Raw genomic sequence first — 13,144 nt, forward strand, 5'->3', positions numbered from 1 at the left:
GCCGAACCTTCAAATCGAAGATCGGTTTTGCTAGCTACATTAGAGCCTATCATAACAACGACCTGGGATAGACATTTAGGAGTCGCCGTCGCCAGACACGGCTTGGACGCGGTGATGATGATGAATTATTAAATTCACTAATACTATAAAAACCATTAATAATTGTGCTAAGTTCAATATAGGTAACTTATGAAATTCTAAATACTAAATAAAGACAGATCTAAAACTAGCGAAAAACATATCTTTTTTCTATTTAACTTATTTATGAATTTTAATCAAGAAAAACGCGTAAGTGCGACATTTTGTCATGTTTTTCTATGACGTCACAGTGTGCTTTTTCATACAAATTCCATAGTAATTTCGTGTTTTGACGTTTAGTAAAAATTAATTGATTTGACTAGTTGGAAACTGGCCTATTAGCCATTCTTGTAATTTACAAGACATTATTTTAGTGGGTTTTTAAATTTTTCTGGTATCTTATTGTATACTTTCATGCACATGTGTTAAGTTTTCTTTATTCACGGTCCAGCAGAAAACATTCAAGCACTAGACGTGGACTTCTTTATACTACCTCCATGCAAATGAGTACAGAATGAGTTTTTAATACAATTATGTTTACAAGGTATATTCTGGTCATGGTCGTTTGATGGACTTGGCCTCATAATAATGTCGAGAAAACTGCTGCTGTAGACGTTAAGAACCTAATCCCAATAACAGCACTATTAACAGTACTTCTTTGTTAATTATAAGATTTATAAGTTATTAAATATTACCAAACAAAGGAAAGTCTGACAAGGGTTGAATGCAAGTGTCCCCATCGGGAATTGAACCTGGACCTGCAAATCGTGAGCCCAACTTTCTAACTACTAGACCATGGAGGCTGTCTATATGTTACGTTACTATAGCATAATAACACTATAACAATAGCATTATAACATTCCTTCATTGTCATTCTGGTCTTCCACTGTACATTTGGCTGATGTTCAAGGACTGTAAGCATTCAACTGGGTTTAAGTTTAGAAATATAATTATATATTTCTGTACACCTTGGGTTACATTATTCAAGTTATAGTAGGGTTCCCTAATTAAGTATAAATGCAGTAAAAATGCAATAGTTTTAGCCGGATGAGACAATTATTATGTAAAAAATAACGATTCAAGTCTCTATTTTACATACTAAATATAGATGTTATTGAATTTGAATTCTGAATTTGAATTTTCTAGTACGGTCACGAGCATTAATATGTATACACTTTGGTACCATGTCACATTAACTTTTTTGACAAATTGAACTGTAAGTCTCGCTAAATGTCAAATTATGTTAGTGCGACAGAGTCCTAAAGTGGGTACATTATATTGCTCATGACTGTACCTATGTTGCTCAGGAGTTATGTAGATTTTTAATAGTGAAAGAATTTTCGAAATCAGCCTAGATTTTTTTGAGTTTATTACATGCTTTTTCATACAAATTCCATAGTAATTTCGTGTTTTGACGTTTAGTAAAAAGTGACTGATTTGACTAGTAGGAAACAAGCCTGTCGTAACCCTGACACCAGGGTTGATGAGGTCGGTCATTGATCTCACGAACCACGAGACAAGACCCCCCAATCCCGTTGCTGCCTATCATTAGGTTGACCAACTGCGTACCGGGGGGGACAGCAACGCTAGCATTGGAAGCGTCATGGCTTCCTTAGCCAATGGCGTGCCGAAAATGCTCGTACAAATTTCATTTTTTTTAACCTTTGATGGGTATTCTCTTGGCCCCAGACTTGCCTGAACACATACATTTACATTTATGCCAACAAAAATAGAAAAGTAGGACTATAAGTAGGGCGTTAGTGACATCGTAACGAACACTAAGGGGGATGATTCAGACCACAGTTCTAAGTTAATATCAAGTGGATTTTTCTTATAGCAACACTCCGCATCCCACCAGTGGCTGAGCTAGGTTTACCTCACACCCCTCGGTCTTAAGTCTTCAATCGTATGGGAACCACTCCCTCGGACAAACTGCGTGAAATACTTGGGATTCCACCTCGACCGACGGCTGACCTGGAGTGAACATATCACTCATAAAAGAAACACCATTAACAACCGTTTCCGGAACTTGCTTTGGTTCACCAGAATGGATGAATTGCACAGCTACCTAGAAATGCCTACTGTCGCTGAAGAAGCACAGCAGCGTAAAGCAGTACACAAGGAACACTTGGTCCACCATCCTAATCCTTTAGCCAACTCCCTCCTATCCTCTTGGGACATAAAAAGACTGAAACGTGCGAATGTACTGACAGACTAATGGATAATGCAGTGCTGGCTGTATAGTTCAAAATAGTGAAAATAATAGAACAAATCTGATAATAGTCTAGCGACTGATGGCAGATAACAAGGGAAAAAAAAATCGTATGGGCGACAGACGTCACACACACAGATGCGCGTGTACGATAACGTCAATGTGTAGTGTCTGTGTAAAACGAGGTTGTTTGTATGAAGTGCCCGGGGTAAGGGGAACCCTTACCTCTTAATTTCCCTTCAGTTCCAAATTCAAATTCAAAAATATCTTTATGCAGTAGGTAACATAGTTACACTTTGAATCGTCAATTTTTACATAACGAACGTCTCATCCGCCTAAAACTACTGCAGCTTCTCACAACCTGCATAGCCGGGGAAAAGAAGCTGCAATAAAAACCTCGGCACAGGGCCCTAGACGTTCCCTTTCGCCTTCCACCATGGCTGATGTATTCTTGTTATGTTTACAGGTGAAAGTGTGATGGGCATCTGAGCATCATGATGAAGCGCACAGCGGTCCCACGTTTGGGCCCCGATGAGCCCCCACCACTGCCCCCCCAAACTGTCTCCCAGGTAAGACAAGAAAGAAAGATATATTTGCTTAAACATCACAGATGTCAGTGTTGCTGATTCGACACCGTCTAATTTTATTTTAAGTTATATCTGTAAAACATGAAACAGTAGGGCCCTTTGCTGGGAGGTTTTCTGGCCACGTCTTTCCCTCAGCGTTACAGATTCCGATGTGGTAGTAGTTTTACAGCTAGTTACATAATGGTGCTAATTCCTGTAAATACCATCTAATTTTATTTTAAGTTATATCTGTCATTTTCTTATCCGCCGAAAAGGAAAGGGACGGGTAATCGACAAGCATAAAATTTATGGAACACACGTCAATTTTAAGCAAAAATCTAAACCAACCATCTACAAATTTTACATCCGTCAATAACCTGACACAGTTAAGTAGACAGCACGTCAAACGGATTGCATACCAGCGACGTACCTTTTGATTCGCCCGGGTTATTCATTCATTTACTCATTCTTCCTAAAATTTAGAGCTGTGTATCATCCGTCCCTTTCCTTTTCGACGGATATTTAAATGACGGATATAACTTAAAATAAAATTAGGCGGTGTCTGCAGGAATCGGGGCCTTTATGTAATTTAATTTTTTGACGTTCAAAAAGCGCTAACTTTGTAAGCCAATTTTGAAAAATAAATATTTTTGAATTTTTGACTAGCCACCCCATAAGGCGTTATACCGTGAAGTTGTACAACTAACGAATAAATTAGCATATACAAGTGGGTTGTTTACTCCGACACACACCTATGCGTGATAAAGAATGATAACCCTTTGTTTACAATGTTCGCACTATCTGTGCCTACGCTGTATGTACTTGGGGGTACGGTAACATAAGCTGACGACCTCTGTGGTCCAGTGGTTGAGCATTGAGCTCACGATCCGGAGGTCCCGGGTTCGAATCCCAGTGGGGACATATCACAAAATTCACTTTGTGATCCCCAGTTCGGTTAGCAAATTACAGGCTGTTCACTTAATTGTCTAAAAGAAAGATGATCCGTGCTTCGGAAGGCACGTTAAGTCGGTGGTCCCGGTTACTACTTACTGATGTGAGTAATCGTTACATGAGCCATGTCAGGGGGCCTTTGGCGGCTCAATAATAACCTTGACACCAGGGTTGATGAGGTTGGTAATTCACCTCATAACCCACACGTTAGAAGATAAGCTCACGCCTACATCCCAATTGGGGTAGTCAGAGGTACATCCATCGCAAGATGAACTAAGTACCTACTCCTCACCGAGCTTTCTGTTAGACCAACGTGATAGGTGAGCCGTATCGCCGTCTATAATGGTCGAGGCAACTGTGTTTGTGAAAACTGCACTTAAGGTAAATTAATAACTCATTAGTGCAAGTCCGGGGATCGAACCGGCGCTCCCCGATTGGGGAGCAGGCTGGTGTACCACATTATCACAGTGTGTTCAAATCCACCACCAGCCCAATACAGGTTAGGTCACATACTTTATTATGTTCTGTACCTTAATTGTTCTTGATGTATATAATGTTTTTGAACGTTGTATAAATTGATTGATGACAGGAAACCTAGCATCGAGACAAACCATTCCTGGTTTAGCGATGCTATGCGTCAAAACTGTATACTCAAAGATTAATTAAAAAAAAAAAACTTCCAAATGCATTTCGGGAATGTGGGTTTCCTCACGATGTTTTCCTTCACCTCTGAGCACGTGATAATCATATATGATCCAAACGTGAATTCGACAACCATTGGCTGAGTCCTGTGCTGGATTCGAACCTGCGACCTCAAAGACTCCCAATCCCTCCCATTCTCTCCTCCGGAGAGTTGCCGTTCTACACGTAATATTATTCCTTATCCTATGCCGGAAGTCTATAGATATGTCACCGTAAAATTGTAAATAACGTTAGATTATAATCTATCGAGATTGTGAACTGTCGAATAATTATGAATCGTATCATATTGCTTACAATTTTACGTATTATTTTTCGGTAGATTATAATTATATCGAAGTGAAACCGTCAAATTGTGATACGAAACGCACCTCGCGTGCTATACCATAGAGTTACAAAACTATTAGAGTGAGCATAATGTTAATTTGGGATTCTCTTAAAATGCATAAATGTTTTTGTCATAATTTTAATTATCATAATCCTTTTTGCATAACGTTTTTTAGCATAATAGTTTTACTTTCCCATAATAACATCTAGGAATACTGGTTTGTTAGGTATAACTTATTTTTGGGATTAATAAATAGATATCTATAATTCTTTTTTAGAATTATAGTGTTTTGTCATAATTTTTACAAGGCATAACAGTAGGTTAGGGTGCGGCGGGGGTGGCCCTTGGGCCACCCCTATGCCGCCAGCATGTTTATCTTACACACGAAAAGTATACTGAATGATACGTTTCAGATTTTTTAATTTTGATACATTTTTTCTTACCATGTGATGTCAGAATTATTGATTACTTACTAAATAATTAATAAATACGTACTTGATTTCACAATCTTGAAGAGCATTTATTTTATTTGACTGACACCTGTGTTTTATTCCTAACTCTATGGACACAGAACGGTCTACTGTAAGGCCGACCAATCAGGGACAGCCGTCGGACAGTTGACAATTTGACAATTGTAAGATTGTGATTTAAAAGTTTTACTTCGATAGATTATAATCTGACGAATAATAATACGTTAAATTGTAAGCAGTATATTACGTTTCACAATTTTTCGACAGTTCACAATCTCGCGAGATAGATTGTAATCTAACGTTATTTACAATTTTACGGTGACAGATATAGTAACAGATAAAAAGTCACAGATAAAAAAAAGAAAAACAAGAACACCTACAAAGTTATCCAACATTTTGTTTATACCTATTTCTAATTCAGTATTTCAAGGACGGTGTATTTTCGCAAACTTATTATAAATAACGAATGGCTGAATCATTGGCGTGTACAGGCATACTCCACACACTTCGTACAAAACACCACGTTTTACACAAACACTATACGTTGACGTGTCTACCTCAACCCCAGCCTTAGCCTTTGGCAGCTCAATAATAACCCTGACAGGGTTGATACATAAACTCACGCCCGTAATCCCTAATAGGGTGGGCAGAGCCACAAGTAATCAAAGATAACTTGCAGCCACTATTGATACGATGTCGTAAGCTGGATATGATAAACCTTATGGTGATAAGGGATCAGCCTATCGCCCATAACATTTTTATCATGTTAGAACACACAATCCCTCTGTCGGTTTTTACGACATGCCCGGGAAGACAAGCAGCTGAACCAGGGTTGATGAGGTTGGTAATTCACCTTACAACTCACACGATAGAAGAAGACATATTCATGTTATCGTACACGCGCATCTGTGTGTGTGTCGTCTTAGTAAGGACATTGTAGGCTTGAAGCATCTAATTGTCCGAAAAAGTAAGATGATTCCGCACGTTAAGCCGTTGGTCCCGGCTATTAGCCGTAAAAACACCTCCACCAACCCGCATTGGAGCAACGTGGTGGAGTATGCTCCATACCCCCTCCGGTTGATTGAGGGGAGGCCTGTGCCCAGCAGTGGGACGTATATAGGCAGTTTATGTAGGCTTCCAACTAGCTTCCAACTAGTAAAATCACTTACTTTATACTAAACGTCGAAACACGTACTGTCATAGAAAAACATTACATTTTTCTTTATTAAAATTCATAAATAAGTTAAAAAAATGGAAAAAAAGAAAACAATTTCTGTCAGCTTTAAAATCTGTCTTTATTTAGTAATTAGAATTTCATAATTTATCTTGTACCTAGGAAACTATGTACCTAATTAATTATGTTGAATAAATGATTCTGATTGACGAAGCCTGTGGTGGATTTAATGCTGTTTTATTTAGTTATTCTTGCAATAATTACGTTGTTCTGATCCTGATATGATAATTAAACGTATTTTTGTCTTGTTACAGATTCAGCAAGCAGGAGCAAGCAACATGCATACTTTGGCCCAATCGGCCCAACCACAAATATTAGGTAAGTGTCGAAAGGAAGAAAAAGAATATATTACTAAATAAATACAGATCTGAAACTAACGAAAAACATTTTCTTTTTTCTATTTAACTTATTTATGAATTTTAATCAAGAAAAAAAACGTTAAGTCCCGATATTTTCATCACGTTTCTCTACGACGTCACAGTGTGCTTTTTCACACGAAATTCCACAGTAATTTTTGAGGTTTAGTAAAAAGTAACTGATTTGATTCAAATTCAAAAATATCTTTATTCAGTTGGTAACATAGTTACACTTTGAATCGTCAATTTTTACATAACGAACGTCTCATCCGCCTAAAACTACTGCAGCTTCTCACAACCTGTATAGCCGGGGAAAAGAAGCTGCAATAAAAACCTCGGCACAGGGCCCTAGACGTTCTTTAAAAAAATAAAAATAAACAAAATATTGGTATACAATTGAGTAATTTAGCTGCCTAATGGTGCTAATTCCTGTAAATACCATCTAATTTTATTTTAAGTTATATCTGTCATTTTCTTATCCGCCGAAAAGGAAAGGGACGGGTAATCGACAAGCATAAAATTTATGGAACACACGTCAATTTTAAGCACAAATCACAAGCACAAAAATTTTACATCCGTCAATAACCCGACAAAGTTAAGTAGACAGCACGTCAAACGGAATGCATACCAGCGACGTACCTTTTGATTCGCCCGGGTTATTCATTCATTTACTCATTCTTCCTAAAATTAAGAGCTGTGAATCATCCGTCCCTTTCCTTTTCGACGGATACGAAAATGACGGATATAACCTAAAATAAAATTAGGCGGTGTCTGCAGGAATCGGGGCCATTATCAACGTACTAGTTGGAAGCTAGCCTATTGGTGTTGACATGATTGTGTTCCCGTGCAGGAGCGACGCCGATGCTGTCGGTGGGTGGCGGGGGGGCGTTCCGCGGCTCGCGCGCAGGCGCGCCGGCCGTCATCAACTACCTGAAGGCGGGCGTGCAGGCCGTGCAGTACGCGCCCAAGCAGCCCGCGCCGCACCACCCGCACCCCGCGCCGCCCGCCGTGCCGCGGCTCAAAGTTAACATACCGGTGAGTTGCTCTCATAATACACACACATACATAAACTCACGCCTATATCCCACCGGGGTAACCAGAGACTATAGAATTCCATTTGCTTCGATCCTGACACTTCTCTTGCTTCGCAATCGCTTCATACACGCACGCCGGTTCAGAGTAGATCGTATTAAACCTTTTCTAAGGATATCTCCAATTTGGTCAATGTAAGTCCTTCTTGAGGAGCTCGGTGGCGCAGCAGTAAACGCGCTCGGTCTGCGATTGTTGAAGTTAAGCAACTTTCGCAAAGGCCGGTCATAGGATGGGTGACCACAAAAAAAAAGTTTTCATCTCGAGCTCCTCCGTGCTTCGGAAGGCACGTGAAGCCGTTGGTCCCGGCTGCATTAGCAGTCGTTAATAACCATCAATCCGCACTGGGCCCGCGTGATGGTTTAAGGTCCGATCTCCCTATCCATCCATAGGGAAGGCCCGTGCCCCAGCAGTGGGGACGTTAATGGGCTGATGATGAAGTCCTTCTCGGTCTCATAACATAAATATGTATATGTATCTTCACTAATTTAAGAGCCACGCTCTTGTCGGTGTAGCATCCTCCATGCTACTTTTTAACATATACTCAAGACATAACAAATACACTCATCATGTTCCTAGCGTCTTCACAGAGTCCGCATACCCAACCTGAAGATTTGACAGGTCCGGTTTTGACAGAGCGACTGCCTGTCTGACCTTTTCGGAAAGGGAAAACCAGCCCAATACAGGTTCACCAAGCATTCCTTCACCGCTGAGCAAATAAATCGAACATGTAACCTCACAGTGAGAATAGCGTTCTTCCAATAGATAGATAGATAAAATACTTTATTCAGCCCAATGTACACAAGATACCATAAGGGCAACAGATACAGAGAGGCACAACAGGCGGCATTATTGCTCATGCAGCAATTTCTTCCAGACAACCTTGGGAATATTTTCCAACTTACTAAACTAAATATTCCAACGACTAAATATTCCCTCTGAAGAGAAACACGCAATCGAGTTAAGAATTTTACTTCAAAGACAGCTAGTCGACTAACTACCACCTGTCTCCTTCTAGCCATCTCCGGGTCTCGGGCAGCCCCCAGCCGTGTCCCTGCACGGGCGGGCGTCCCCTGCGCCGGCCGCGCCCCCGCTGGCGGGTCCTCCCGGCCCCCCGGGCGCTGTGGGGCCCCCAGGAGCCGTGGGCCCACCCGTTGGCGCCGTCGCCGGCGGCGCTGCGCAGTTCCAACGCCTCAAGGTCGAGGACGCGCTGTCCTACCTCGACCAGGTCAAATACAAGTTCAACACGCAGCCCCAAGTCTACAATGACTTCCTCGATATCATGAAGGAGTTCAAGAGTCAAACGTGAGTACAAGAAAAACAAATAGTTAATTACTAAATACTATTTAGATCCTATTTTGGTTAGGAAGATGATCCGTACTTCGGAGGGCACGTAAAACCTATCGCATGGGGCTAGTATAGTAAAAGCGCATACGGTCTTACGAATATATTATTAAGCCTGCCTACCTCTTCATGGAAGCTGTTATGTTTTGGAACCCTGACACCAGGGTTGATAAGGTCCATCTTCGAAAGAAGACTAAGGGAAGCTCCATTATGTACTGACTGACACCAGGGTTGATAAGGTCCATCTTTCGAAACAAGACTAAGGGCAGCTTTGTTATGTCCTGACACCAGGGTTAATAAGGTCCATCTTCGAAAGAAGACTAAGGGAAGCTCCATTATGTCCTGACACCAGGGTTGATAGGTCCATCTTCGAAGACCATAATGATGATACAAATTACCGTTTGACTTCCATGATAAACCTGCATGGCTGCTTTTCAACTGAACATCCAGCTCCCATACAAGCCATACAACATCCTCAGCATTCTCTGACCACCCTCTTTGTTGCAGCATCGACACGCCCGGAGTCATCACACGGGTCTCCAACCTGTTCAAGGGCCACCCCGAACTCATTGTTGGGTTCAACACCTTCCTACCACCTGGGTACAAGATTGAAGTTCAGAGTAATGGGCAGGTGAGAGATTTTTTATTCACTTTATTTATGCAAGTGACAACCTCCGTGGTCTAGTGGTTAGAGCATCTGGATGTCTGGGTTCGATTCCCGATGGGACGCAGTCGAAAACCACTTTGTGAGGCTGTCCTTTGTTTAGCTAGGACTACTTACTGATGTAAGTAATGTAGACGACAGGTCGACATGGCAATTCTCTAGCGACGTGACGTTTTCAATATCGATATATTTTTATTATGTATGTAACAAAATGTGAATAAAATAATACCACGTTTTCATTTAAGTTAATATTTATTCATCTGAATCATCTAACGTATCGCTACAAAAACTTAAAGAATCTTCGTCACTGGTATCTCCGACTTTTATAATAAAATCTTCCATTTCATTTTCCATTCCCATGTCTTTTTCCCAATATTCATTTTCAAGGTTCTGGACATGTTTTTCGAAATTGTTGTGCGAAGTTTTCTGCCGTGACTGACAAAATTGCATTCGTTGTTATCTCTTTAAGCTTTGTCAAACACAAATCGCTCTTTATGTTGTGTTTTTAAAACACAATAGTAATAAATTATGTGAGCGAGATTATAATCGATAAACGCGGTCGATACGGACTCGTGCGACACTAAGACTAAGACGCCGCGGGGACTGTGCGGGTGTGCGGGGCGACCCCGCCTCCGCAGCTCACCTCATGCCCCGATTGCCATGTCGACCTGTCGTCAACAGTACGTAGTCGTTACATGAGCCATGTCAGGGGCCTTTGGCGGCTCAGTAATAACTCTGACATCAGTGTTGATGAGGTTGGTACTCCTCCTCACAATCCTGACAAACATTTTTGTATTATTATGGTACACCGGTGTGGGTACTTAGTTCATCTTGCGATGGATGTACCAATGACTACCCCAATTGCCTACTGCAATTATTAAGTTTACTCATTATTGTACACATTAATACATGATTAATGACAAAAAACAAAAATAAGTAAAAATTGTGGATTTATCTCTAAACGGGATCCCTTCCAGCCAATAATAGTGTCAAAAAGGTATCTCGCTGGTATGCAAACCGTTTGACGTGTGCTGTCAACTTAATTGTGTTGGGTTATTGACGTGTGTTTTATAAATTTTATGCTTGTCGATTACCCGTCCCTTTCCTTTTAGGCGGTTAAGAAAATGACTGATGTAACTTAAAATAAAATTAGATGGTGTGTACAGGAATTAGCACCAATAACCGCGTAAACTTAAAACCATTGTGGTGATCAGCAACTAACTGGGTATCTGTTGGCAGGTGTCGGTGTCCATGCCGTCTCCGACGGGGCTGGGCGGCGGCGGGGTGCTGCTGGGCGTGCACCACGCGCCGCCGCAGCCACAGCTGGTGCATCTACTGCCGGTGGCGCCGTGAGTATATTTCACTCGTACATCATCATCCCTAGCATTATCCCGTTTTTCACAGGGTCCGTGAAGCCGCTGTGGTCTAGTGGTTAGAGCGTTGGGCTCACGATCCGGAGGCCCCGGGTTCGAATCCCGGTGGGGACATATCACAAAAAATCACTTTGTGATCCCTTGGTTGGTTAGGACTTTACAGGCTGATCACCTGATTGTCCGAAAGTAAGATGATCCGTGCTTCGAATGGCACGTTAAGCCGTTGGTCCCGGTCATTACTTACTGATGTTAGTACGCAGTCGTTATATGAGTCATGTCAGGGGCCTTTGGCGGCTCAATAGTAACCCTGACACCAGGGTTGATGAGGTTGGTAATTCACCTCACAACCCACATGATAGAATAAGACAGGGTCTGTTTACCTAACCAGAAGATTTGACAGGTCAGGGGGTTTAAAATGGCCACATTGAAGCAATTCATCTGAGAAAGCAATATTGCTATTTGACATTTGTTTGCATTGCGCACTTACTTTTACTTGTGATAGAAGAGACTTACTTTTATATGCGCAAATGTCAAATTGCAATATTGCTTTCTTAAATGAATTGTTTCGATGTGGCCATTTTAAACCCCCAGGTATATTTCACTTGTATAAAATACGTGAATCGGATAGTGTCCTAGGTCATAGATAAATCATGAAATTCTGGTTACTAAATATATAATATGGAATACGGTAGTTTCCAACTAGTCAAATGTCAAAACACGAAGTTACTACGGAATTTTTATGAAAAAGCAACCTGTGCCGTCATAAAAAATGTATCCTATATATCATTTTTCATTATTAAAATTCATAAATAAGTAGTCTATTACAAAGCCATAATGACTCCTGTCCTCCGCCTCTGAATAGTACCGACAGAAAGCCAAGTGGATTGCCATACAGAAAAATGTTACTAGTGAATATTTTATACCTGTGTTGCCAGCAACACGCCTTACTAAGTAGGCGTCAGCTGACGGGGGCATTGACCTGTTGTTTATTTTTGTAAGTGCCGATATTTGGGACGCGGTTCGCTTTTAACGACACTTCTATATTTGTATAGATATAGTATAGATGTGAAGATGTTTTTAATACGTACGGTCTCTGTGGTTCAGTTGTAGAGCGTCGAGCTCGCGATCCGGAGGTCCCGGGTTCGAATCCCGATTAGGACAAACAAAAATCACTCTGTGATCCCTAGTTTGGTTAGGACATTACAAGCTGATCCACCGATTGTTCAAAAGAAAGATGATCCGCGCTTCGGAAGGCACGTTAAGCCGGTGGTCCCGGTTACTACTTACTGACATAAGTACGTAGTCGTTACATGAGTCATGTCACGGGCCTTTGGCGGCTCACAAAGTGATTTTTTGTGATATGTCCCCACCGGGAACGAGCCCGGGGCCTCCGGATCGTGAGTCCAACGCTCAACCACTGGACCACAGAGGCGGTTTGACCAATATGAAACCAATATAACATAACATAAATAGCCTATATATATCCCACTGCTGGGTACAGGCCTCCCCTCAATCAACCGGAGGGGGTACTCCACCACGATGCTCCACTGAGGGTTGGTGGAGGTAATTTTACGGCTAATAGCCGGGACCAATGGCTTAACGTGCCCTCCGAAGCACGGAATCAACTTATTTTCTCAGACAATCAGGTGATTCAAGCCTGTAATGTCCTTACCAAACAAAGGACAGTCTCACAAAATGATTTCGACAATGTCCCCATCGGGAATCGAACCTGGACCTCCAGATCGTGAGCCTAACGCTCTAACCACTAGACCACAGAGGA

The 13,144-nt window shown here is 41.4% G+C and overlaps 1 protein-coding gene across 4 annotated transcripts in view; it reads left to right on the plus strand.

The window, feature by feature from the left end:
* Nucleotides 1-13,144, plus strand: part of LOC126378335 (paired amphipathic helix protein Sin3b) — a 67,485-nt gene that overhangs the window by 9,830 nt on the left and 44,511 nt on the right. For all 4 annotated transcript variants that reach the window (XM_050026585.1, XM_050026586.1, XM_050026584.1 and 1 more), the window contains exons 2-7: nucleotides 2,757-2,859; nucleotides 6,793-6,856; nucleotides 7,745-7,929; nucleotides 9,002-9,288; nucleotides 9,835-9,958; nucleotides 11,231-11,340. In XM_050026585.1, the coding sequence (XP_049882542.1) occupies nucleotides 2,785-2,859; nucleotides 6,793-6,856; nucleotides 7,745-7,929; nucleotides 9,002-9,288; nucleotides 9,835-9,958; nucleotides 11,231-11,340 (845 nt within the window). In that variant the 5' untranslated portion in view covers nucleotides 2,757-2,784. The remainder of the gene's footprint in view (nucleotides 1-2,756; nucleotides 2,860-6,792; nucleotides 6,857-7,744; nucleotides 7,930-9,001; nucleotides 9,289-9,834; nucleotides 9,959-11,230; nucleotides 11,341-13,144) is intronic.

Source organism: Pectinophora gossypiella, chromosome 26, assembly GCF_024362695.1.
Source record: "Pectinophora gossypiella chromosome 26, ilPecGoss1.1, whole genome shotgun sequence".
In the NCBI taxonomy this organism is placed as follows: domain Eukaryota; kingdom Metazoa; phylum Arthropoda; class Insecta; order Lepidoptera; family Gelechiidae; genus Pectinophora; species Pectinophora gossypiella.